This window comes from Mesoplodon mirus, assembly GCF_964341445.2.
Source record: "Mesoplodon mirus genome assembly, chromosome: 19".
NCBI classification, from domain to species: Eukaryota; Metazoa; Chordata; class Mammalia; order Artiodactyla; family Ziphiidae; genus Mesoplodon; species Mesoplodon mirus.
Window position 1 is genome coordinate 13,274,224 of NC_138995.1, and position 27,978 is coordinate 13,302,201.

The 27,978-nt window shown below is 38.6% G+C and overlaps 1 protein-coding gene across 2 annotated transcripts in view; it reads left to right on the plus strand.

Moving 5' to 3' along the window:
- Positions 1–27,978, plus strand: part of GLG1 (golgi glycoprotein 1) — a 147,446-nt gene that overhangs the window by 91,174 nt on the left and 28,294 nt on the right. For both annotated transcript variants that reach the window (XM_082606384.1, XM_082606383.1), the window contains exons 3-12: positions 3,220–3,306; positions 7,628–7,843; positions 12,779–12,982; positions 13,881–13,952; positions 14,898–15,081; positions 17,391–17,605; positions 21,853–21,974; positions 23,482–23,583; positions 25,554–25,707; positions 27,515–27,652. In XM_082606384.1, the coding sequence (XP_082462510.1) occupies positions 3,220–3,306; positions 7,628–7,843; positions 12,779–12,982; positions 13,881–13,952; positions 14,898–15,081; positions 17,391–17,605; positions 21,853–21,974; positions 23,482–23,583; positions 25,554–25,707; positions 27,515–27,652 (1,494 nt within the window). The remainder of the gene's footprint in view (positions 1–3,219; positions 3,307–7,627; positions 7,844–12,778; positions 12,983–13,880; positions 13,953–14,897; positions 15,082–17,390; positions 17,606–21,852; positions 21,975–23,481; positions 23,584–25,553; positions 25,708–27,514; positions 27,653–27,978) is intronic.

The following is a 27,978-nucleotide window of genomic DNA, read 5'->3' on the forward strand; positions in this document are numbered from 1 at the left end:
GTGAGCCATGGCCGCTGAGCCTGCGTGTCTGGAGCCTGTGCTCCGCAACGGGAGAGGCCACAACAGTGAGAGGCCCGCATACCACAAAAAAAAAAAAAAAAAAAAGTGAAAGACCAGAAAGTAGATTAATGGTTGCAAAGGATGGGAGTAAGGAGGATGGGGAGTGATAGAACAGGCATGGGGTTTCTGCTGGGGTGATGAGAATGTTCTTGAATTAGAAAGCGGTGATGGTTATGCACCCTTGTGAATACAGTTGACCCTCGAACGACACAGGTTTGAACTGCACGGGTCCACTTATACACAGGTTTTTTTTTCAGTAGTAAATACTGCAGTACTGCAGGAATCTGAGCATGGGGAACTGTGGATGCAGAGGGCCCCCTATAAATTATACTCAGAGGGCTTCCCTGGTGGCACAGTGGTTGAGAGTCCGCCTGCCGATGCAGGGGACGCGGGTTCGTGCCCCGGTCTGGGAAGATCCCACGTGCCGCGGAGCGGCTGGGCCCGTGAGCCATGGCCGCTGAGCCTGCGCGTCCGGAGCCTGTGCTCCGCAACGGGAGAGGCCACGACAGTGAGAGGCCCGCGTACAGCAAAAAAAAAAAAAAAAAAAAAAAAAAAAATTATACTCAGATTTTCAACTTCACAGAGGGTTGGTGCCCCTAATGTGGGCGTTGTTCAAGTGTCAACCATATACTAAAAAAACACTGAATTGTACACTTTAAAATCGTGAATTTTATGGTATGTGAATTATAACTGAAAAAGTGAAAAAAAGACGAGAGGTAGAATATTTAGCATTAGACAATAGTATCATAGTTATCTGGGAGGAGTCCTGTTCGTAAGGAAATTGACACCTATTATGGGAACAAATAAGGTTCCAAATTAAAAGTTAAAGACATTCAAAAGATCTAAATGATTATCTGAATGGTTTTTGTCAGAAAATCTGTTTCTAGCCCAATCATAGGACATCTGAGTTTGCATTAGATAAAGTAAGGAAATACTCTGTGGTTTGTATTTTTTTTTTTTGACATTTGTTGCTGTTCACTCCAAGTACCAGACAACTTTTTTCTTTCTTGCATTTCCCCTTTCTTTCTTTCTCTTTCTTTCTTTTTCTTTTTTTTTTTTTTTTTACATGGAAGAAATGGCATTGGGTCAGCTGCAAGTCACTCAATAAGGAGGACATTTTTAATCTGTCTTTGGTTTGATATACATATAGAATCAGAATGTGTTGCTTTAATTTTAAAATATAACATTTAATTACCATGTAGTACTGACTTAGATAGATGGTAGTAGATAGATAAATAGTAAAATATATTTGTCCAGTTCTAACCACATCTTTTGAATCATGGGATCTACTTCTGAGGAGCCAGGAGGCCTAAGATGCCTTCAGTTAGAACTAAGCTTCTCCTACATCTATTCTCAGTTTGGCCTTATATGTCCTATTGGTTGAACTTACCATGGTATAGATTTGTTCTTTTGTTGATCTATTCAACAAATATTTATCAATGCCTGTGTGTTGCATGCACTCTTCTAGGCACTGGGCATATAGTAGTAAACAAGGCAAAAGTCCCATTCTCTTAAAACTTTCATTATAGATGGTAGCCAGATTCTTACCCCTTTTTCTAAAAACTCACTTATTGATGATAGTTGAGTGATTAGTTTTTTACTCCTTTTCTTTGTTTTTTGTTTTTGAAGAGGGAGGAGAAGAAATCCTACTCATCCTTTATATTTTATTTCTTCACAAAATCTTCCTCAGCACTCTTTTGTGGAATTTACTGCCTGTTTTTGTGTTGTTCCTAATGCACTTTATATTAGCTTCTGTTCTCCTTCTAAAAAGCAAATCTGGTCATGTCACTCCCTTATTTCCCTTTTAGTGACTCCCCATTACTCTTGGGTTAAAGTTCACACATGACTTACAAGGGCTTTATGATCTGGTCCTGGCCTGTGTCTCCAGAGTCAATCCTCCATTGGACTTTAAGTTCGTGTAACATGCCCTGCTTCCCATTCCAATGAGCTTCCATGCATGCTGCTTTATTTACTTAAAACAGTCTTCTTACCCTTTTTAATATGGCTAACTGCTACTAATTTTTCAGATTTCATCGTAGATAGCACTTCCTCTGGTAAACCTTCCCTGACCAAACCCCCTACTGCAGTGTGGGGTAGTCCTCCCCTGTACTGCTGTGGCACCTTGTGATGCCATTAACCAAATACACATTACCTGCTATTACCATAGCCACCACTGGACAGTGTTTGTCTTTCTCCTCCTGTTTTAACCCCCAGTTCCTAACACAGTGTGTGCTCAAACATTTGCTTCTGTTTCCTGTAATAACCTATGAAGCCCTTGAGATTAGACTGTGTGTGGTACATCGTAAGAAGTGCTAAGCAGATGTCTGAATGAATCAGTGAATGAGTGATTGTATTCTTTAGTCTTGGAGTGCAGCCGTCTGAAAGAAAGGCTTGTGAACTGCCCTCCACCCCCCAAACCTCTTCATGTTCTGCGTCATACAAAGCCCCTGCTCTCTCTCCATCCGAGCAGAGTTTAAGAGCTCATTTTTGCTACTTTTCAGGAATTGAATCATGTATTGAAATCTTTTAACTGGAGCTGCAAAAATAAAGTAATATTCAGCCCTCGCCCATGAATAGTAATGGCTTTAGAGATTTCATAGCTTAAGACATGTTAAAACAGTTGTGTAAAATAGACCTTATCGTGTGTGTATGTCACGTTGAGGGTTTTAGAGGAATAAAGAAAGATGTGTCAGGAAACTAGACTCTGGACAACACTCCTTCATAAAAATGATGTGTGAAAAGCACTGTTGATTGTGAAATCTGCAACTAAACCTACCAATTCTTGAGCTTCTGGGTTAGACTTTTTGATCTAAGAATTTTGCATATACAACCTATTTATATTTTCTCTGAAACCCTTATCAGGAATTTTCATTTTAATTTTTTTCCTGACTTAAAAAAAAATTTGTCCTTAAGTAAAAATAGAGAAAAGTGTATGTCCGAATGGTAGTGTTTTATTTTGTCTGCACGTTTTTTTCCTTTTATCTGTAAATACAGTGACATTTTATCTTTTTGTTTGTTAACTGAAGTGTGAATATGTTTTATCTGACTCTGTATAATGGAATTTTATCATTTATAGTAACCATTGATGTTAAATTTCATACTATTCTAACTGGGGTTTTTTGTTTGTTTGTTTGTTTTGTTTTTTTCTCTTATACCTAGTTGTTATGGAATTATAAGCTGAACCTAACTACAGATCCCAAATTTGAATCTGTGGCCAGAGAGGTTTGCAAGTCTACCATATCAGAGGTAGGTTGTGAAAGAAAGAATTTTGTGCATATTTAATGACTTAGAAGCGAAAATTACATCTGTTGACCAGACCAGTCATTAAGGGAGGAATGACTGATTCAGTTACTTTACTTTTCTTGGAATTAACATATGTCTTGGCTCAGAGATAGGCTAAAGGGGTGTAATTAGACTTCTTTTTCTTAACGTTCACCTACACTTACAGTAGGATGCTGTTGATCCAGACAAGTTGGAAATCAGGCTCTTTTTGTCCCCAAATGGAGAATACAATCACTTCTGTCATCAGTCAGTGCTCTCACACATGGTACAATCTACTTATGGCTGAGGCGTATCAGAATGGTTTCCCTAGGAGGCTGATAAACATTCCTTCGTGTTTTGGCTATGCACTTGGACCAGTTGAACCACAGGGCATATGCTTCAAATAATAGGAGTTAGCATTAAAAAGGTTTGTAAAAAGATTGTATATATTGTTATGAATGGATATTGAGTATAAAAACAAAAATAAAAATAATTACTAAAAATGTATAGCATTATATGGTTGCTAATTGGTGATATTTTTCACTCATTTCTCTTGGCTCAGTGTAATATCAAATAATATTAGTGAAAATTGTGGTATTGAAATTTTTATTTTAATTTATTTTATTTTTTAGAATTAGTGATAGAAATTCCATGAAGCTGGGGATTTCTTCATACTGAAAGAATCACAAAGAAAATAGTTGCTATTTTTTTTACCTCAAAGTTAATAATCACAGATCTTGCGTCATATAGATTTGTCCCCAAACGACCCTATTGATGACTTAATTCAGGACCATTTTCTCCTGAGGTCTTAAGGAACACTCTACTCCAACCAGATAAGTCCTCAGCTTGTGTTCCTGACTTTCGTCATTATGGTATCTTGTGGAACCTGTCTTCTTCCTCAGACTTTCTACTACTGAATCAGATATGTTTTATTCTTTTAAAGCAGTGACCTTTCTTCATATACATTGGGGCTTCAGAATAGAATAGCTTATTTTAAAACCTTGATCTTCAGCTTCTAGGTTCAGTATTATGCACTTCAAACTCCCTATGTGACTCGTGTACATACCAGTTTGAGTGCCATGTGGAAATTTAGCTCACAGACTAGGCAGATTCGTCAGAATAATCTCCCTCTTTGCCGGTTTTACCCATCTATATTTATAAAATGAAACTGGCTTCCTTGTAATGTATATGTTATGTTATGGCCCTCTTGTAACCTTTTGGGGTGTTGTGGTTTTATAAAAGATTAATGTAACGGGGACACTTCTCCCTCCCTAGAGGGAGATTATACTGGAGTCAAGAAAATTAAATATCAGGAAGAACATAGTTGCCAACAAAACATTTTATTCTACATCTCCGTCTTACCTTCTTTCTTAATTTTGGAATCTTTCTAAGGAGGAAAACAACATCATGAGAATACTGAAGACTGCCAACCAAACTTTTACTCTCCATGATTGAGTCAAATATTGCCTGCTTTTCTCCTGCCTCATGTCAAAAGTAGAGTGACTATAGCATTTTTTAATGGCACCTTAAGAATCTGCTCCCCAGCCATTTCAGAGTTTACTTCCATTCATAAATATGTTGACGATTTTTTTTTTTTTTTTTAATGAGCTGGTAAAATGTTTAATGATTCAGAGCCCAGATACCCTAGAAAGCAGAGCCTTCTAACTCATTTAAGGTGCTGATACTGTTTGGGAGATAGAAGCCCAGGACAGGAAGGGAAAAAAGAAAATAAAGAACAATGCAGAGCAATTATGATGAGTTTGCTACCTCCCATCCCCCCATTCATGACCCAGGAGGAGACCCAGCAGGTCACTTGGCAGGCATGTTCACATGGCACATGGGACTTCTCTAGAAGGGCTGTAGGGAGAAACTGTACCCCAGAGCAGTCCATGGAAGATGGAATGGAGGCAGAATTTATCTTTCCAGCCCCTTTCATCTCCCATTTCCCACTGATCAAGGCTCACCCCAGGGGGAGCTTACACCCACTCACTTCTTGGTTGCATAATCCAGCCTTTCAGGAGTTCCTCAAGACTCCAGATCTCATACCTGCAGTGTTATCATTCATATGTTGACAATTTAATGCTGTTTTTTGCTGTTAATCTTAGAAATTTCTTTTATTGTATTAGACTTCTCTCCAACAGAGTGGTTGAAGAAAAGCATACACTTTTAATTCAGACACTACATCTGGTTGTAATTGGTGGTGAACAAATAGGTGTTTCAGTAAAATCTCAGGTGATTGAAGTTAAATATACATTTAATTTCTTATTGAGGCTCCAGTTCAAAATGTCTCTTGGTCTTTCTTCAGAGTTTTAAACCATTGATTGCCCAGTATTAGAGCCTATATGAATACTTCTACTTCATTGTTTTAAAACCCAGGTGTCTGCCACTAGTCCTGTGTTTTTTATGCAGGTTTTTTCCAGTGGTTGAATTATAAATGCTGAGATTTTCAAGCAGCTATTTCTCCTTTCACTTTTGAAACTTACCTCTGTTTTGCTTTAAAAAAATCACAAACAAACCAACAAAAAACCCTTTTCTTGGAAATACATTCACGGCCCTCTCTTTAGGCATCACCCAAAAAAAAGAGCTCAAGGTTAAGCTGAAAACATTGCATTCAGCTTGTTGACTGTTGAAGATCTCTGCTGCCTCTTGAAGCCAGTGTGAGGCTATTTAAATTTCCAGGTTTGCTTCTTTAAAAGTGAATACAATTTCCTCTCTTGAACTGAGTCTTTGACTTGCTCTGGATTTAATCCTGGGGTTAGACATGAAGAGACCCACCGGCCCACAGGACAATTAGCATGTGGTATGTCCTTCACCTAGCACCTTTTGGGAAAGGAGATTGTATTTGTCTTATCAAGTGTACATGTTTACCATAGGTGGTGTAATAGTAGAGAATGGTCTCTATTGGTTTCAAAAAAAATAGTAAAATATTCCCTTCTCATTTTTTTTCCCTTCTCATTTATATTGGAAACAGACATTTACATTTGGCTCCTTCCTCTCGTCAAAACTGCCTTTTTTTTTTAATTGCTCCAAATGCAACAGGCTTTTTCTAAACAACCTTCTCTGCTTTATAATTCAAGCTTAAAACCCTGTAAGTAGAGTTCACTTTTTTATGGCTGAATTTCAACATTTTGGGGCTATTTTCCTTCATTAGCGCTTGTGATTTTGTGTACTTTGTAGGAACACTACCCATGTGGAGTCACGCTGTGCTTGATCCACTAGGTCATATGTCTAAACCACCCAAATTCGACTTGCAATGGCCTTCCCCTTCCCAAACTTCTTGCCAGACTGCACTGAACATTTTTTAAAATAAATTTATTTATTTATTATTTATTTTTGGCTGCGTTGGGTCTTTGTTGCTACGTGTGGGCTTTCTCTAGTTGCGGCGAGTGGGAGCTACTCTTTGTTGCGGTGCGCGGGCTTCTCACTGCAGTGGCTTCTCTTGTTGTGGAGCACGAGCTCTAGGCGCGCGGGCTTCAGTAGTTGTTGTTTGTGGGCTCTGGAGCACAGGCTCGGTAGTTGTGGCACACGGGCTTGGGTGCTCCGCAGCATGTGGGATCTTCCCGGACCAGGGCTGGAACACGTGTTCCCTGCATTGGCAGGCAGATTCTTAACCACTGCGCCACCAGGGAAGTCCCTAAACATCATATTTAAACATATTTCTGTTCTAGACCACAGTGTTGAAGTTGGGATTCTACTAGGTTCAAAACATATGTCCAAATCCATAGTTAATTCAGAACACATTAATGTCATGTCAAGAGGTAATAGTATGCCTTCCTCCCTCCCTCCCCTTGGTCATTAGGTTTACCTAACATTAATAGTTTGCTGTGTAGCTTGGCTTGGGATATGCAACTAGACTTTAGTTCTGCACCTGTTTTTCAGACCTATTCCTTAGACTAATCTTCTCACTGTCCATTGTGTTCTTTGCATGGATAAAGGGACTTCTCAGTAGAATCATTATTAAAAGAGCTGTCAAAAGCTCTTTTCAATAAATACATTTTAATAACCGTTCTCAACAAAGCTGAAAAATTTTAAAAAGCTCTTTTTACTCCATTTAAACATGAATTCTACCTAAGCATTTGTATGTGTATGTATTTTCTTGCAAAGCATATTAATCAGGTATTTCCTAGAAGGTGCAATGATCTGAGTAGGCATGGCACACTATTTTCTTTAAAACACAAGCATTTCTAAGTGTTTTCCTTTTTCTTCCCCAGAAGAAGAAACAAGAAAATATCCTTCTCTCTTTTGTAAAAGTTGTTTGGTAAGAGAATAGAATACTTGTGTAAAACAGCCACTTTCCTTTGAGCAGATCAAAGAGTGTGCTGATGAACCAGTTGGAAAAGGTTACTTGGTTTCCTGCTTGGTGGATCACCGAGGCAACATCACTGAGTACCAGTGTCACCAATACATCACCAAGATGACAGCCATCATTTTCAGTGATTACCGTCTAATCTGTGGCTTCATGGATGACTGTAAAAATGACATCAACATTCTGAAATGTGGGAGCATTCGGCTTGGAGAAAAGGTATCTACTACCCTGCCTTCACCAAAGGGGTCTTATAGACTCGATGAATGAAAAGCTTTGTGTGACTGGCATGGAAAAAATTTAGGGCTAGAGGTAGACTTAAAGTTGAGGTCCAGACAGCCCCAATATCTAAGGCTAGTTGGCCTGTGGGTACACTTCATCTGTTTGTAACAAGATGTTTAGATACTGTATGGGGGAGTGGAGGAATTAATATCTGCCAAGGTTAGTGTTAGCTTCAAAATGCAAAACCAGCTGCTGGTTGCCTATAACGTTCCTCTAGAAAAGTATTCAGTAGTCCTGTGGGAAAAGTAGTTGGATTAGGAGAGACTCAAGTTCTCTAGCCTTTCTTTGCATATACCTCACTGTTGCCATAAAAAAATTACTTAGTAAGCACACCAGTATAAAAGAAGATGACGTATTTAAAAATTAAAAAATTTTAAAATATGGAAGGTACTTTTAGCTTCTCAGAAGAAAGCTACTCTGTAAATGTGATATATGTTATGTTCATCTCAGGAGAACTAGTTTTAGTAAAGACAGGAAAGAAAATAACTACCTAGGTTCTTCTTCCTTAATTATATCTGATCTTATTTTTGTCCTTATTAGTCTGTTGTCCAGAGGGTCACAATGGAGGTTCAGCCAGGTTAATGCTGAATTTGTTTGCTTCGCAAAAATGAAAGAACTCCTGAAAAGTAGCAGATGCCAGTGGGAGAGGTAGTCTGAGACCTATATATGGCATCAGCTGTTAATTGCTGCTGCTCATTAATCTGCTGTTTAGGAAGTACGAGAGAAAACAAAATCCATTTGTGCCTTTGCCCTCTGTTCAGAGCACTGTGACTTGCAGGCTTCCATCCCTGACTTGGGGGTGTGGTGTTAGAATTCTGGAACTGCACACACCAGTTCAAATGAAGGTTTGAGTGCTGGTTATTGTCTGGCTGTCACCAAATACCCTTTGCTTCATATCAGCACAGGGCTTGCCCTTTCACAGGGAACCTCTGAGTCGGTCTTGAGAGCGCTGTGAACTGGCATACAGCTTTCAGGCAGCTAATGAAAGGCCAGTTTTAATAAAGAAGGGTGATTCTTCAATTTCCCAGCACACTGTAGAAATGGCACAAAAGCATTTAAGTCACCCTGATAATTCAGGAAGCGCCTCTGACTTTATTTAGGGTGTTGAGGGTTATATCCAGTTCCAAATCTAGCTCTTAAAAATCTTCATATAAGTGTAACAGACACACTTTTCAGGAATCAATGATGACACATTTTCATTTTTGTGGTTAGTGATCCATGCTGTAGAGCAAACCATTACAATTCACCTCTGTTTGTAGTAGTTCTTCCCTATTGCCCACCAAGATAATCGCTGGTTAGCTTCCCACTAGCAATCTGAATTGTCAGTGTAAAACCTGCTTTCAGCTGCGTGTACAAGTTACTAAGTCTGCACTGACTTGAACCATGGCAGAATATAATAGTGCCAGAGCCCAAAGCTGTGACAGTGAGGATTGATTTTTCAGCTTAGTTAAAATAACAAAAAATGTTTCCATGGACCATCCAAATGCACATTTTTGTCATTTTCATCTTTGGCTATACCTGCCAGTTAGATGAATTTCTTTTTTACTCCAGACCCCCACCCTAGCACCCTAGAATGACTCATGCCTGCACTTCTGAAAAAGCATGTTCCTTTCTATGTAATCCACCCTATTGCTACAGCCAAGTTTAAAAATGATAGCAGTCTGTCCTCAGCCCTTCTTTGCCTTTTTCTAACTATAGTTTACTTCTCTGAAGCCAAGTTATTTAGTTTTGAAAATTATCCTGAAAATTTATAAAATCAACTTCTGACCACAGAAGAGAACACACTCATCAGTTTTAAATTTGTTGCCCTGAAGCTTGCAAACTCCTCTGTGACTAGCTTTGAACTCACCTCCAAAGGTCAGAGGAGAGGGGTCATGGTTAATCTGTTTATACCCTGCCTCTGTATGAACATATAAATGTCATAATTTCAAAACTATAATGATTTTTTCAGAATTTTAGAACAAAGACTATATATTTAATAAAACCTTTAGAATTTTCTAAATAAATATTTTTAAAATGAAAAGGCAGATCTCCAAAAGTAAATGTAAATAATTTATATCATTTGAAGAGAAAGCAGAATGTGGCATCCAGTACAGGAACTTAATTGCAGACAAGTGCCGCGTATTATTACTACTTTTATACTTTTCACACACTAGTTTTATCATTTTATCCTTTTCTGCTTTTAACCAACTACTTTGAATAGTTCAGACATTCTTTTTCTCTCTTTACCTATAGAGGTAGATCACAGAAGACATTACAGATGTTGAAATGGAGAATGGTTAACAGCAGAGATGAAAACTGAGTTCTTGCCCACCTTTTTGTGATTAGTGTTATCCTTCTCTGGTCTTTCAAAACATTTTTTTATAAGGCAAGGTGTATGGAGAAGAAAGAATATTACCTATGGAACTGCTAAACACTGATCGGGACACTAGTAATAGTTTTAAGACAGACATTTGTCTCACCACAGTAGAATTTTAAAAATTCATTGCACGTCCACGTACAGTATAATCTGTTCTTCATATGTCAAGCCTGCATATTAATAACTTTTTAAAACCTAACCCTAAGTAATTTCATTTTCTTGTAGGTAATGTGCTGCTGTGCAGTCCCTTGCTTTCATTCGTATTCAGTAATAACCCTACAGTCTTCTTTGTCAGATATTTGCATACATTTCAGTTGTATAACTCAAATGGGCTGAACTGAAAAGCTCAGAGACTCTGGGGAACTGAGAAGCCTTCCTGAAGTATCTTTATTAGAAACCATTACCTAAACTTATGAACGAAAACATCTAACGGGGGTGACGCTACGGCGCGATACTACTCTGTGGTGATACGAGTGCTATACGTAACATTACACCGCAGATCCCTTAGAGCATCTCAAACCGTGGTGCTGGTGCAGGTAAACAGTCGGAAACCCTAAGTGTACAGGGGAACACTTAGACTCGTTACAGGGAAGTCATTTCTTTACCCTATGATGTCAGAACTAAAGGGTAAGTTTACATCGTACGTTGACCATCGTGCTATTATTTTCAACCTCTTTTATATGATTACGACCTAGTTGCTAGCGACCTCTCAGTAAGTTATTATGAGCTACTGAAATTTGGTATAGGACATTATTTCATTAACACAAAATCATGTTTATAATAATCTCTTGTAAACTATAAATAGTAAGTGACTGGTATGTTTCCAAATCTTTGTTACCACAGGTTTGTTTTTCCTTTGGGAAGTGGAAATGGGTAGGGCTCTTCTAAGTGGGCCAAAGTCAGACACATTTTAGTGTCACTCATAAATTAGGAAGAAAAAATAAGCCTTACTCTGGATTTCTGGGGTTGTGTCCACTTATCTCTCTGTCCTTATCTTTTTGTCACTTGTCCTTCAGAGTTTTTTCTCCCTTCAGAATTACTCTCTAAAAAACTTTTTGCTCATCTCAGGTTTCTAAGCATTGGATGGAATCATAAAGCTAGTGAGAAAGTTTGAGGTACAGATAGAAAATAGGAAGGCACGAGAATCTGCTAGTATAGTGTGCTTCCTGATCTTTTTTGGATCAGAAAACCTTTTGAAATTTAATGAAAGCTATGAACTCTCTTCAGGAAAAATATACAAAACCCACATACAAATTGTAGGAGTTTCATAGCACTCCAAGATCTAAAAAAATAAATGGTAGACTGTTGGCTAGGTGCCTTATGTTCTTCAGCTTGGACGAGTTGATAAACTCCTCTAGGCTTCTGCTTACTCAACTGCACAATAGGTATCACAGCTCGTAGCCCCTTTTCACAGGCGTATTAGGAGAGAACATGAAAGTTTTCATGAAAATACTTGGAAATAAATGTGCTGTGGAACAAATCCTATTACAACAAAATGGAAAAAAACTATATACATTTTTTGTTGAATTGAAATTTTAGTAGAATAGATGTTTCCCTACCTAGTTTTAGGAGTCTTATATACAGATGATTTCATTAACATGGTATTTTACTATAACGAGATTTTATATACACGTGTGTGTGTGTGTGTGTGTGTGTGTGTGTGTGTCAGTAAAATGATAACACTGAATTTTCTGCTGCTTTGGTTTGGTATATTTATGGATATGCCTGTCAAGTTTTTGAAGCATATCTTCTGAGTATAGAAAATTAGGACTCTTGAATAGAAAATGTTTAGGGGAAATTTTTCGTATTTTGAACGATTGAGTGCTTGTGGTTGCTATGGGCTAGATGTAATGTACAATTAAAGATAATTGGATGGTTTTAGGAAAGCTCTCAAAAGCAGTTTATATAAATGGTGGTAATCTTGTTAAGTCATATTAAGGTAAATCCAGAACATCAAAGTGAACGTTACACTAAAGATTGGGATCTTTGCGGACAGTATAAAATAGAAAAAAGAGAAAGAGGGTCTCTATAACATATTTTCTCAATGAATTTTGAGGTTTGTTGTTATTTTTTAAACTTGACTAAAACGCTATTATTTGAGAAATACCTAGCCCTTAGAGGTAAATGAACAGATATTTCTGCAGTGTTCTATCAATATTGACATGAACTATGATCACTACATTGGGCTGATGTAATTTCTTTAAAATTTTCCGACATTTTAAACTCTGAAAAGTCAGGTTCTTGTTTCTAGTGCAAACTAAACTGATTTAAATTTCCCAGGATCTTTATTTTCATTTATAGCTTGCAACTGTTATATTCTTACCAAAGATTATCGAGGGCATTTTCTGTAACTTTCACAGTGTGGTTGGTTCTCACCCTATTTCTCAATAGAACATTGATAAACAATTGTGTGTTGAGTTGGGTTTTTTGGTTTTTTGTTTTTAACCAAATGATGTTTATTTGATGCTCATGGTGGTGAGAGTTTTTAAATGTTAGTATCCTTGCTGTTTTAGGATGCACATTCACAGGGTGAGGTGGTATCATGCTTGGAGAAAGGCCTGGTGAAGGAAGCAGAAGAAAGAGATCCTAAGATTCAAGTCTCTGAACTCTGCAAGAAAGCCATTCTCCGGGTGGCTGAGCTGTCCTCAGATGACTTTCACTTAGACCGGCATTTATATTTTGCCTGCCGAGATGATCGGGAACGTTTTTGTGAAAATGTGAGTCAGCTCAGAAACTGTTCTTCTTTGCTTCGTTTTCTTCCTAAATATTTTTTTATACTCGATTCCAAAATTAAACCAACACAAGCTGTCACATGTAGAAAAGTCACTGAAATGGAAGGTGGAGTTGGTCCCAGGATAACAGAAAGTTGTCTGGGTACTGGATACGGCTGCTCAGCCTTGAGGTAACATCTAGTTAACACTTGGCTTCGAACAGTCTCCATACGTTGTTTTTTCTACTCTATCTCACTTCTCAATTTCAGTTCTTGGAAGTCTGTTTTATATATAGGAATCCTATTTTACCAGGGAATCCCATTCACATATATTCCATGGCTAAAAATTGGCCATATTACGTATTTATATTTAACTACTTTTGGCTAAGACGAAGGAAGCAGCAGGTGGCTAACTTTTAAAACCAAATCCTTGGTTACTACCTGCGTACCCTATAGAAGAACTTTCCAACCCTTTAGGCAGAAATAATCTCCATCTTTACCGCAGAGGACTGAGTGTGACTTGTGTACACTCCCACTCTGCCTGCTGTTTTGAATTAATAGCTTTAACTGTCAGAACCACTGATCAGAGCCAATGCTAGAGTTTTATTGACTCTAGCATAAAGTTGTAAGAAGAGAGACTCATTGACACTTCTCTTGGTTTCCTAATTAACAGTATGTCTGGGAACACATGACAGTGTATTCAAATACCATGGGAAATCTTTTTTCATCTTTACTGCAATCATTACTTTCTTTCAAAGGCTACTAAATTTTATAAATGGCTGAGCCATGTGTTCAAAGGTAGTCATCATTATAATAATTTAACAGAAAGTTCTTTATAAGATTGTGGATATTGCCCAGCGTAACTCCTTAGCTAGTGATGATGATGATGTTATTCTATCTTACAGACACAAGCTGGTGAAGGCAGAGTATATAAGTGCCTCTTTAACCATAAATTTGAAGAATCCATGAGTGAAAAAGTAAGTATTACTTTGAAACAAACCAGCATTTTATTCATTTTCTTAAAAGCTTTCTCAAATCCTCTCAAACAATATTCTTGTAAACTCATACCAAAATATAAAATACTGATACAGCTTGTCCTTTTCAGAGGTAAGATACTTGGCTTTTAGTAGGAAACCAAAGCATATTTCACTTAAACCAAAAAAATCAAGCTTCTCGTGATATCTGGACTTTGGGACACCAATGGGGAATCAATTTGGGGAGTAAAATCAGAGAATTTTATATCAGAATTACACTGAAGCCATCCCTATGTACTCAAGAAGTTTAGACTAACCAAACCAATATGCTTCATAGATAATTAGCAATTTAATTTTTCAGCACCTGTCTCATTAAGCTTTCTCATTACTGTTAGTTCTTTGTCCCTGGATGAATGCAAGAATCTTCCATGACTTTTGAAAGTCATTATTTTTGGCTTTGCTATCCTGTCACTTACTTTCCTGTGCAGCTGAAGAAATGTTTCTCATTTCACTTCCTTATATCATTTAGTATTGAATAATTATATTTAAAAAGTATAGACTGGAGCTTCCAGAGTGTTATGTCAGTTGCCACTTTCATTCTGGTGAAATTTACTTTAGGGATATTGTTGAAGAGGAAAAGAATACTTTGTCAAGTTAATGTCTTAGAATCTACCAAATATTTGTGTGTTTTGGACAGCTGCTATTGTTGCCACAGTCAGCAATTCACCATAGAATTCCAGGCTTTCCTGCTCATATACCCCTACTTCTTGCTACACTAGTTCAGCACACTTGTGCTCAATTTTAACCAAACTTGAACATAGACATTTTGGTACCTACTGCAGTTGTTTACTGTACTTGGCCATGAGCCTCTGCTTGTCTTAGAGGTACATGTGAACGGCTCAGCCTCCTGAGTGGTCTCACAGCTCCCTTGGTACCCTCTTTTCTCAGTGTCGAGAAGCACTAACAACCCGCCAAAAGCTGATTGCCCAGGATTATAAAGTCAGTTATTCATTGGCCAAATCCTGTAAGAGTGACTTGAAGAAATACCGGTGCAACGTGGAAAACCTTCCTCGGTCCCGGGAAGCCAGGCTCTCCTACCTTCTGATGTGTCTGGAGTCAGCTGTGCATAGAGGTAAGAGTTAATTTCTTTTTATCTTTTTCACTCCTTTTTGGATCGTTTCCTCCTATGTGGGCTCTTTTGAGTACACTTGTACCTTGTGACTCAGGAGCCTTTCTTTGTAAGCAAAACCTCTAGGCTGAAGGCTTGGTATCCCTAAGTCTTATTGAAGCCCCTTCCTCTTAACTCAACGGCCCTAAATTTTGTTTTTCTTTACATTCCAGCTTTTTTTAAGTAAGTTATATTTCTCAAATCCAATTTAAAATTTTTAAAATGCATGTCACACAGCAATTTTAGGAGAGTCAGGGAAGCGTAATGATTTAGCATATGAGCTTTGGGTCAGAGAGACGTGACTTCAATTGATGGCTCTATCACCAAACTAACTGCCTGGGGACCATTATTTATGTTTCTTAATCTCTCCAAACCTCATTTTTCTTATCTATAAAACAAAAATATATTACCTGTGTTGAGGAGTTCTTGCGAGGATCGAATGAGGTTTTTTGGCATAGCACGTAACATACGGTAAGTGATGAGTACTGCTATTATTCTAACAGTGTTGATACAAAGAAATTAAGCAGTGAAAGAAGGAAGGATTACCTTATGAGGTCAGACTCAGGGTCTGTTCAGTCCAAAAGTCAATCCCTGATAAAGGAACTAAGAAGGATGTATAAGAGGTCAGGGTCATTCAGAAAGAACATTTAACATGGACTATAGAATGTAAAAATGAAACTCTTCGCTGTCAAATGAATGATGCTAGGACAATTGCCTAGTGATTAAAAAGTTAAGTGGAAAAAGATCAGTTGTTAAATAAAACTCAGAACTTCTTGTTGAATTTTTTTCTCATATCTGGGTAGTGAAAGACTCCTAAGCTTAAAAGCAATGGAATAGCAACCAGAGACCATGCATGTTTTGTATTCATGCAAACAAAGGACATTTTGGAGGAAATTGGAGAATTTTCATTATGGTCTGGGTGTTTGATGAAATTTTCTTGAAATGTAAAGGTGGAGATTGTTGACTACTAAAAGCATATTATAAAGCAGTATGCATAACATCTAATTTTGGTATTTAAAAAATAGTTAATCTCCTTAAACTGCAAATTAACAGGAAGCACAAAAAGACTCAGCAAACAAATGGCCAAAGGATATGAACAGATAATTCATAGAAGTTATACAGATTTTTAATACTAAAAAGTCTGACCATGTGCGTGTTAGTAGGATGTGAAAGAACTGGATCTACACTATTGATGGGAATTTTAAATTTCTACTTCGGAAAATAGTTGGCCAGTTTCTTAAAAAGTTCCACATACATCTAACTTATGACCCAGCAGTGTAAATCCTAGGTTACCCAAGATATATGAAAGCATACATCCATATAAACTCTTGTGTATGAATGCTCATAACAGCTTATTTGTAATAGCCCCAAACTGGAAATAACCCGAATGTCCATCAGCAGTTTAAGGGATAAACGAATTGTAGTATAGCCACATAGTGGAATAATATTACTTAGCCGTAAAAAGGAATGCACTGTTGATTTGTGGCTGAATCTCAAAAAATCTGAAAGAAGTCAGACACACACAAAAAAGAGTCCATAGCATATCATTCCATTTATATGAACTTTATTTATATGAACTTCTGAAAAATGCAAACTAGTAAAATAATCTGTAGTCACAGAAAGCAGATCAGTGGTTGCCTGGGCATGGGGTAAGTGGGTAGAGAGGAAAGGAAAGGAGGGATTCTAAAGGAACATGTGGAAGCTTTTGGAGTTGATGGTTATATGTTCGATATCTTGATTGTGGTGATGGTTTCATTGATGCATACATATGTCAGACTTATCCAATTGTATGTTTTAAAAGTGTAGCTTATTATATGTCAGTTATACCTCAGCAAAGCTGGGTTTTTTTGTTAAATTTCATAAGTTTTCCCAGATGGCATTGACAGCTCAAAGAAGAGTTGGGGAGCTGTAGTGAGTATTTGAAGTGAAGATTTTTCCATAAGCTTAAAGGGTATAAGCCAGTAGGGATTTTCCTGGCTTTAATTTTTACCCCAGTAGTTATCTTATTGATAAGACTTCTGTTGGCAAAACATATGCATTACTAGTTCAGTAGTATAAAATTCTGTATAAGGCAGAACACTGACAAGGTAAACCCTAGTCTTTGGAGTATTAAACTCATTTTATGCTGATAAAGCTTTTGCTAAATTCTCTGCTTTTCAGTCTAGATAATAGTGTGACTGGTATATTCTAGGGAAAAACTTGTACTTTTAATATGTGGTAATATCTGATCCTGTAGCTCACCATCCATAATGTTGTGACTTACATCCTAACAGGGCGGCAAGTGAGCAGTGAGTGCCAGGGCGAGATGTTAGATTACCGCCGCATGTTGATGGAAGACTTTTCTTTGAGCCCTGAGATCATCCTGAGCTGTCGGGGAGAGATTGAACACCACTGTTCTGGATTGCATCGAAAAGGGCGAACCCTGCATTGTCTGATGAAAGTAGTTCGGGGGGAGAAAGGGAACCTTGGAATGAACTGCCAGCAAGCGGTAAGGACAGATTTTCCACTGCCATTTTTAATGTTACATTTTATCAGCCGAGGAGCCTCTTCCTGACACTGTCCCAGCTTATTTATCTGGATCATTTGTGACATCACAGTGAACCTTAGGTATTAAGAACTAGACACAAAATACCATTACTTCAGGCATATCAGAGTAAAAACGTGGAATTTGCTGCAGAGCAGAAGTTTGAGCTCATAATAAATAAAAAGAGCTATACAGTAAACTTAAAGAAATAGATAAAATGCATTGTTTACTGGAGTGTTTAAAGAAGAGATATCTGGCTAGATTGTATTTACTAAGGCAAACCAGGTTCTGGTAAATCAGAAAAGGTCTTCCAGGAAAAGAGAATGTGCCTCTCCCACCACGTTTGATTGAGTTGAGGCTGAAAGAGAGCTGAAATGAATTGAAACTTTCTAAGATTCTCTTCGTATTACTGACATGCAGCATGGCATGAATTCCTGGCCTGAAGGATTAAGAAAGCATGTCGTTTTCACAATCCCACCATCTTTTCTTGTTCAACAAGGGCAGCTGTGCATGGGAGGGTCTGTCTTTCTCTACCGCCAAACTCTGCAGTCAGTTCTGTAAAGATAGTTGGAAAAAATTAGCGTGCTTTGCTTGAGAAGATAAAGTTGTTCTTGATCCAAGGTTCATAAACAGTTGAGTAACTATAGATCAGGTACATAATATAATTTAACAAAATATTATAATAGATACAGTGCATCTGTTTCATTACCATTATCCATGTTTATTGCTTTTTACCAAATAAGAGTCTTTGAGCAATTTACAATACGAAACGTAATAGTGGCATCCTGTACAATGAATTCTTTGGTTTCCTATACATTCCTTTAGGAAGCACAGAAGATAGAGTTTAGCCTTATACTCTAAATTAGAAGGTTGAGATTCTCTCCTAAGTGAAACTTCAGAAAACTGCAATTCATTAGTCTCTTATTTTTGTTGTTGGCATTTTTTATTAAAACGTGAATATTAATTGAATTTGATTTTCCTGCTAATCAGGTAAAATCAGAATTTTACAGTCTGAAACGCAAAATTTCCATAGAATTTTGACGTGGAGTAAAATTTCATCTTAGCTTCTATTACTCGCCCTGACCCAGAGTGGACAGTAACTTACACATCCCATAGTGGGAAAAATAGACAAATGTCTCCTCTTATCCAGAATACCAAGCCTAGCTAGAAGGAAGCCTTCTGGATGTAGTTCTTCAGGAGCAGTCTTTGCTGGTGGTTGTCCTGGGAAACTTCTGTGACGATGTGTGTGCCTGGGCCCCAGACCAAGAACAAATCAAGACATTTCGTCCTTAATGCAGCATGCAAAGGGGAGGGTGGTGGTCAGGAATAAACTTATATTTTTACTGAGGCTACACTTTGTCCTAAGGTGTACAGAAAAAAGAAATTAGTTTGATTTTATTTGGAAGCATCTAGTTTACCTCCAGGACTTTTTGAAATTTAGCTTGTTGAGAGAGAAATAAATAGCACCCACCTCATGCTTTGTGCCCAAAAGAAAAGTGCTTCCAAACCTAGAGGTTAGCCTCAAAAGGTAAAATACGTGGTTTTGTCCGCATTAAGTTTAGCTAAGTGGGCAAGAAACACTTCATTTTGTTTTTTATGGACCTGTGGTCTTCAGCCTTTGCTCACAAAAATTGAAGGTCAGTGATCCCAAGGGAGAAAGTTTTCCTTAGTCCTCTACTTCGTTATCCATCCGCAGTCAAGTGGAGGAATGGTTTGTAATAATTTGCTTTTCAAAGTTTCTTTCCTTGATACTGTAGACTTCCATGTTGGTCTGTGGTTGACCATTAATTTTCCCTTGTTCTCTGCTTGGTGGTGCTTTGATTTAGTGATCTCTCAACAAATAGTAAAGTGAATAAATAGTGAAGCATAAGAATAATTATTATCTTAATGAGTATATACTCTTCCAAATACACTGTGATCATGAACTTAAATTCTTTTCAGTTATGGCTGAACAAATCTGGGCCCAGTCTCTCCTAGGCTAAGGAGACTGCCGTCTATTCTCTAGACTAATTTTTTGGAAGCATTTCTCAACGTTTTCCTAAGCAATCGGGGCAGGAATAGATGTATCATCATGTAATAGTTCACGTACTTCGTGTTTATTTCCCACACCGCTGTCACTGGATTCCAGAGTAGCAGTGATCCCTTGAGCTTTTGACCTCGTAGAGTCTGTAGGGCATTCGTTGTCTTCTTTTAGAACCTGCAGTCTGGTACATGCACGGAGAATTCTCAAAGTTTGCCTGTCAATCATGGATATTTAACTGATAAGTTCTTAGAGGAACTTCCAGACTCCCATGATGCTTATAATGTCCCTCAGAAAAAGAAGTAAATATTTTGGTCTTTGTCAGCAAATCAAAATTGGTAGTCATTTGACAGAAGTAGTAATCTTCCTACTAACTAACCACTGCATTTTGAAGCTTCTCCAAATTGCACCAAGAATTGGTATAAATAAGTTCCATCCCAGAATATTAGATATCTTTCATACTTCTCTCATCTTGATTGTTGACTTCTTTTAGGAGAGACAAAATTGGGTTTTTCTTTTGATCTTTGTTCTCTGATCAAGTATGTGATGGGGTCAGTGCTTTCATATGAGCCTCTATAGGATTGTAGGTCAAATGTATGAGGATCAGAGAAGGCTCCTACAGAGGCTAAATCAATGACACAAAAAGGGCTCCAGTTCTTTAACTTGGAACAAAAGGAACCCCAACCAGAAGGACCGTAGTTTTCAAATTTGCTTTGTGTTATTTAAGATTCCCACCCCAAACACCATCTGCTACCCATCTGTAGTAATAATGATCTTGTACATCTGTAAAATGCTTTGCGGCTTACACAACCTTCTATATTATCATTCTTCCTTATAATTCTTTGCAGTTAAAGAAACTGGAGCTTAGAGGTTAATCAACTTGCCTTTGTTCTCAAAGCTAGTATCTGGCAGAGACAGAACTATTAATAGAACTCAGGTTTTCTCATCCTTAACTTAGAGCTTTTTCATCTGTGCCCCGACTGCTTTCTCCTCAGACAGGAAAAAAAGAATCTGAGGCACATCTTCTCATGCTTTCACTTTATTCTGTGACAGAGTGTGGACCAAGCAAAAGTAAATGTTAAAGAATATATCCTCATTTTCAACTGCATAATGACAAGTATTTTTCTGTATTACTTGTAATGAACCAGCTCTGGTTTATCTCTTGGTTATATAAAAAATAGTTGAGGGGGCTTCCCTGGTGGCGCAATGGTTGAGAGTCCGCCTGCCGATGCAGGGGACGCGGGTTCGTGCCCCGGTCCGGGGGGATCCCGCGTGCCGCGGAGCGGCTGGGCCCGTGAGCCGTGGCCGCTGGGCCTGCGCGTCCGGAGCCTGTGCTCCGCAGCGGGGGAGGCCACAGCAGTGAGAGGCCCGCGTATGGCAAAAAAAAAAAAAAAAAAAAAAAAATAGTTGAGGAAAAATAGGAAATTATAAGTAATATTCTTGTTTTTTGTAATTGGTATTTCTTGCAACTGAAATCTCACATCTCTTTTTAATAAAGCAGAGTATACTTGTTTTATGCCATTGTCTTTGCAGCAGAATTCAAATTCTAGATTTTTAAGACCAAATTAGATCTCAAACTGGGAATGTCTCCTGTTTACTCTTCTCCACTCAACTCTGGCTTGGCACTGAGTGTCAGATTTAGTAATTTGATTAACAGATGTGAGGAAAGAGGCAGCTTTTATATTGTAAGGTCCTCTTGTTTTGCGCACATCCAGGGATGGTTCAGACAGGTAGGCCAGCTATACCTACAATGAGTTAAACAGAAAAACTTGCAAAGTAGAGGAACTAGTTGGAAAGTATTTGACAAGAGCTGTTGAGCTCGGCCAGTGACAACTGTAGTACCTTGTTAAGAGTACATTGTGGGGCCTCCCTGGTGGCGCAGTGGTTGAGAGTCCGCCTGCCGATGCAGGGGATACGGGTTCGTGCCCCGGTCCGGGAGGATCCCATATGCCGCGGAGCGGCTGGGCCCGTGAGCCATGGCCGCTGAGCCTGCGCGTCCGGAGCCTGTGCTCCGCAACGGGAGAGGCCACAACAGTGAGAGGCCCGCGTACCGTAAAAAAAAAAAAAAAAAAAAAAAAAAAAAAGAGTACATTGTGATATACCAGACTGAGAACTGATTGAAGACATGACGTTGCTCATCCTAGATGTATAAGTGACTTTCTTTCTTCCTTCTTAATTTTTCTTAATCCAGCTTCAAACACTGATTCAGGAGACTGACCCTGGTGCAGATTACCGCATTGATAGAGCTTTGAATGAAGCTTGTGAATCTGTAATACAGACAGCCTGCAAACACATAAGATCCGGAGACCCAATGTAGGTTATCTCATATGTGGTATTGTATTGTATGTGGCAGTGCAGCATGGGGAATATATCCCCAAATGACGTTCTGACGGTTTAGCAACTTAACTGAAATCCTGTTAAGCAGGAACACATACCAGCTTTTGTTCAAACTAGTATTGGGATTGAGACTTGGGTTCTGCCTCATCCATGATGTAGAGAAGCTAGACCCAGCATTGTGAGGATGTTGGTTGACAGTGACTGAGCATGTAAAGTCCCAGACGTTAGGTCACTGAATAATCTTACTTAATGGTCAAATAAAAATCAGAGAGAAAAACTCGCAGGATAAAATGAAACATGCTTTGGCTCTATACTTTTCATCCTATGTGTATATTGCCTCATATACACTGGGAACTTGATAATTATTAGAGAGTAATTAATTATCATTGAAATAAAACACAAAATGTAGTGGTTGGAGGGGATAATCATGGACAAAATGAACTCTGAAGTTATATCCAAGATCTAGGAAAGCTGTAAAATGCTATAATAAAGCATTTGAGTCTCATGTATTGGTTTTATTCCATATGATGTGCAAACAGCTCTTAAAACCAGGTTGCAAGTAAGAACAGGTTTTCCATTCTGCAAAAATCTTTATAGCCTGCAGCCGGCAGTACCGGACTGTGTGAAACAAATGCAGTCCATGTTTCTCATCATTCTGCTGTGCATATACTCCAGATGTTCATGCTGTGGTAGGAGGTTAAAAAAAAGGTCTTCTTCCTTGAAGCTCTTTGTGTGGTTGGTGGAGGTAGACAAACACTCTTAAGACTGATTAAGACTATTTACCAATATGAAAATAACTGTGTCAACTATTAAGGGGGCAGGGGAGAGGGAGGAAGGAGGGAACTGCTACAGATTAAATAGATTTGAGATACTGTCAATTAAATGCAGGTTATGGACCTTTTCTGGGTCCTGATTTGAACAGACGTGAAAAGGCATGAGATAATTGGAAAAATTTGAAAGCTTAAAGGATATTTCATGATATTAAGGATTTTTAGATTTACTTCTTTGGTAGATAATGGTACTGTGTTTTCATAGTATAGAGAAACATGCTGAAGTATAATATTTACAAATGATATGATAGGGTATCTGGGATTTATTTCAAAATATTAGCAAGGTGGGTATAGGGTTAAAACAAACTTGGCCATAGGTTGATAAAGCTATGGGAAGGGAAGATGGATATTATATGATTCTCTACTTTTGTGTGGTTGGAAGTTTCTCATAATAAACAGTTAAATATAAAGCAGCTGCACACAGCTCTTGTGTAAGCTGCGTCCTAAGTGCTAAGTGGCTCTAAAGTTGATAGAAGGCATAGGCACTGTTAGGTTGAGTTAATTTGAGTGACTCTCAGGAAAGTAAGTCCCTGATTGCCCCAGGAAAATAGCTAAATGGCTTTTTCTACAGACCAAGCAATACTGGTGTGAGAGTTCTGAATCCATTGTCAGAACCTTCTCTAGTTACAATTTCACCCCTATTTTATGCCCAGGATCCTCTCGTGCCTGATGGAACATTTATACACAGAAAAAATGGTGGAAGACTGTGAACACCGTCTCTTAGAGCTGCAGTATTTCATCTCCCGTGATTGGAAGTGAGTATTTGGTTTGGTTTGGTTTGGGTTTTTTTTGGCCACGCGCCATGTGAGATCCTAGTTCCCTGACCAGGGATCGAACCTGTGCCCCCTGCATTGGAAGCGCAGCGTCTTAAGCACTGGAAGTGAGTATTTTGAAGCCATAGTAAGGTAAGCCTCAGCCTGTTCTCCTGTGTAGTCACTATCCCTTGTATTTTTAAAAAGTAATCAGTAGTAATTTGTTTTTGTTAAGTTGTGGGATAGCTGACACTCTGATCTCCAGAAAAACCTCTTTCTGGCTTTCAGAACAGTATCTAAAGCAGAGACAGCCCCTGCAGGTCTATTCCCAAGTGTCCCCATTAACTACTACATTGAAAGTCAGGGTCACGTGTTTCTGATACCACAAACGTCTATCTAGAAAGAACTTGGGCCGCTGTGGGGCAGCAGGAGCATCTTCAGATATGTCTCTCATGGTGATTTTTATTTTTATTGATTTGTCCTGGGTATGGGAGTTTGCTTTATTTCTTTTACTATTCAACGCTATTGAGTTTATTCTGTCTTAAGAAGCTCTTCTCAATAAATGACAGCTTGATTCTCTTCTCCTCCTGTTAGCCAGAAAAAAGGAGGGAGGTAGCTGAAATAGAAGTGTATCTCTTACGGTCAGAATAAGTCTTTCTTGGCTGCAATCCCTCCCTCTTTCCATGTCTTATTTTCTCTTCCCACCTCCAGACCAGGCTGTTCCTCCTGCCTCCCAAGTTCAGCTGCTGCTTGATTGTTTTAAGCCACTGTACTTTGGTCATTAATTATTTTTCTGGTGATTAATATATGTTTTACCCCCATATTTTACTGGAAAAAGATTACTTGAAGACTCAGTGTGTCTATTTCTGTTTCCTCAAGTTAACTCTTGAAAGGACTTCAGAAACTTGGGTGGGCATTTCCCTGTGCTTACTCTGGCTGTCTAAACCGAAATAACAGAGTGTTTACTGAGTTTATTACCTTAAAAAAGTATGTTTTTTCCTCTTCTGTAATTCCTTCATCCATGATCAAAAGATGCTTCACAATCTTTAAAGCTACTTAAATATTAGCCTTTTTCCTCCCATTAAGTCGCCCTCCCCCAGAGTTGATGATATAATGTAGACAGAATGAAGTATCCATTGGTCCGATTTGGAGAGGCAGCGGGCTCATCACCTGATCCGCTGTCTCCAGAGTCAAAGTTAAATGTCAGGTTTGTTTAATTGATGAGCATGTTCAGGTAAACTAAAAATATAACTGCCTTACCTTGCATGGGAAAAAGAACTGGAACAGTTTTACTAGAAAAGAACTTGAGGAGGAGACTCTTTATCTTGTCCTTTCCTGATCTTAATGAACCTAGTATATCAGGTAAGATTGACTTTTACTCAGAAAAAGTACTGAGTAAAAGTTGTGAATTGCCTGGTGATGGCTACAACCCTTGTCTCATTTCAGCTAGGGCATGTCAGTGCTGAGTCTGTTATTGTAACGTTGTGTGCCTTACATTGCGAAGATACCTTTTTTTTTTTTTTTTTTTTTTTTTGCGGTACGCGGGCCTCTCACTGCCGTGGCCTCTCCCGTTGCAGAGCACAGGCTCCAGACGCGCAGGCTCAGCGGCCATGGCCCACGGGCCCAGCTGCTCTGCAGCATGTGGGATCTTCCCGGACCGGGGCACGAACCCATGTCCCCTGCATCGGCAGGCGGACTCTCAACCACTGCGCCACCAGGGAAGCCCACGAAGATACCATCTTTGAGGCAGAACTTAAATCTTCTATATTAAGGGTTAACAAACTTCTACAGATTGACCACTGTGTGTTCATGAAGAACGAAGTTCAGGAATGTGCTTGTGCTTACCTGCTGTCTCCATTACCCTAGAAGTGATTGTTGGCGGGTACACAAACAAGCACCTTGCAGAAACCCTGAGCATGTCTTGGAGGAAAGGTATAGTAAGAGTGGTTATCTCTTAACTCTTAACCTTACAGGCTGGACCCTGTCTTATACCGCAAATGCCAGGGAGATGCATCTCGTCTTTGCCACACCCACGGTTGGAATGAAACCAGTGAACTTATGCCTCCTGGAGCTGTGTTCTCCTGCTTATACCGACATGCCTATCGCACTGAGGAACAGGGCAGGAGGGTATGCACTCAATATTGACTTCATTTCTTCCTGTCATCATTTAATTCATTTGTTGTGAATTGTTGCGATTCCTATCATCCTAGGAAAACTTTGTTAGTATATCTCGCGGGGAGGGGTTGCTGCACTCCTAGAAGCTTCTTCATTCAGTGAGTGTACGTAGAATTGTTCTACCAGCTTCTTTCCATCTGATTTTATGTTTTTAACAAAATGAGGGGACATTTCCAGTTTTTCTTAAAATTACCAAAATCTAAATCACAAATAGACAAATGCCACTACCCTAACTGTATTTAGCGTTAAAGGTCCATTAGAAGCTCTTAGCCAAGGTGCAAACGGTTTTTAGGCTTCTGCCCTTGGCAGCAGAGCCCATAATGCGTGTCTTGATGAGGCCCCTCGGACAGCACACTCGCTGGAGCTACACCCTCCACGCCCCACTCTCTTGGTATTTGTCTGCCCTGAGTACTGCCTCTTGTTGGTATATTTGTGTCTGCTTGGCTCTCAGGTAACATTTGTTGCCTTCCGGTCCCATACTGACATGCTGCTTGCTCTCCAGGGTGGCCTTTTTAAGCCTTCTGAGATACTCTATTGCATATCAGCCTTGCATTTGTTATAGAAAATATAGATGGTATTATTTCACAGGCATGTTTGCAAATACCCCTTCTGAGCTTAATGCAAAAGTCTGACTGTTTAGGATTCAGAATGAGGAGACTCAGACAGAAAGAAATGTCATACTTTAGTTACTGCAGTATTAACCCAGTTTTTATTTTGCTATGTAAGAAAATATGGAAATTTGTTGTTACTTTTTTCTTCATATAATGAGCCTGTCATTAATCACAGGAGCTCCTAAATCCTAGCATCTTGGTAGTCACTATAGTAGGAGGTTCCTTGTCTTTGTAAATAAAGAAAGAGTTGGAATCTGGTATGCTGTCCTTTTAAAAAATAGGCTTCTTTTAAAAATCAAGGTTAAAGTCACATAACATAAAGTTAATCATTTTAGAAGGAAAAATTCAGTGGCATTTAGTACATTCACAAAGTTGTGCAACCACCACCTCTATCTACTTCCAAAATATTTCCATGTCTCCGAAAGGAAACTCCTATGCCGATTAAGCAGTTACTCTCTATCCCCACCATACCTCCCTCCAGATGTGTTGGCTCTTTTAGGAGGAGAGGCTGACTGTACCTGTCAATGACAGCTTTCTCACAACTCTCCCCAAAATATTAGTTTTCATCTGTTTGACCCTCTGCTAATTCTCATTAACTTATCTAGAAGAGTCGGGTTCTGACCTGAAGTAACTCTCACCTGCTTGTTCCGAGTTTAGGTAAATTTGAACTCAGTTCTCCTCACCCAAGTGTTTATTCTCTCTTGAATCAGACCCAGTATTCCACTCTACATTCATAGAGCAGTGGCAAATTAATTTTCCTAAACAAAAAACTCTCTACCTCATCTGAACAAATCCAGTTCATTTTTTAATTGAAGTATAGTTGATTTACAGTATTATATTAGTTTCAGGTATACAACATAGTGATTCAGTCCTAATTCACTTTTATCAGGATACTCTGAGAAAAGAATATTGTTTCATACAGTATATTAGAAAATGCCTAATGTATTTATAATCGCATTCCTAGAGATAAAGGTGTTTAGAAGCCTCCTAGAACATTTTTATTCTGGAAGAGATTCGAGGTTTAAAGTTTGGTTCAAATAACTGTAAACTTATTTGTTATTTTCCTGACAACGGATTTGTTCTATCTAGTGTCTTTTGGTTTTGGTTTTGGTACCTTTGAAGTATTTTGCTTATTATTTCTCATGTAGCTCTCACGGGAATGCCGAGCTGAAGTCCAGAGGATCCTACACCAGCGTGCCATGGACGTTAAGCTGGATCCTGCCCTTCAGGATAAGTGCCTGATTGATCTGGGGAAATGGTGCAGTGAAAAAACAGAGACTGGACAGGTAGGTGACAAAACTACCTATTTATGGTGTAGTAATAATAATAATGTTCATGATTAACATTTTATATAGACTACAAACACCGTAAAATCCATCTCCATCAGCTTCACAGGTGTGTGATTTGTTATATTAGTCACTGTTCTTTCTATAAGAAATCCTGAGGAAAATGTTCTCTTTGGTCTCTATAATTGTACTTTTCCTAAGCAGTTAGTTTGTTTTTTTTGGTTTTTTTGTTTTTTTTTTTAGTTAGTTTGTTTTAATGTTATGGTTATTATGTTTTGTAATTGATTGTTTTCCCTCTTTGTGCTGCCTCTTAGAAAGCCTCCAGC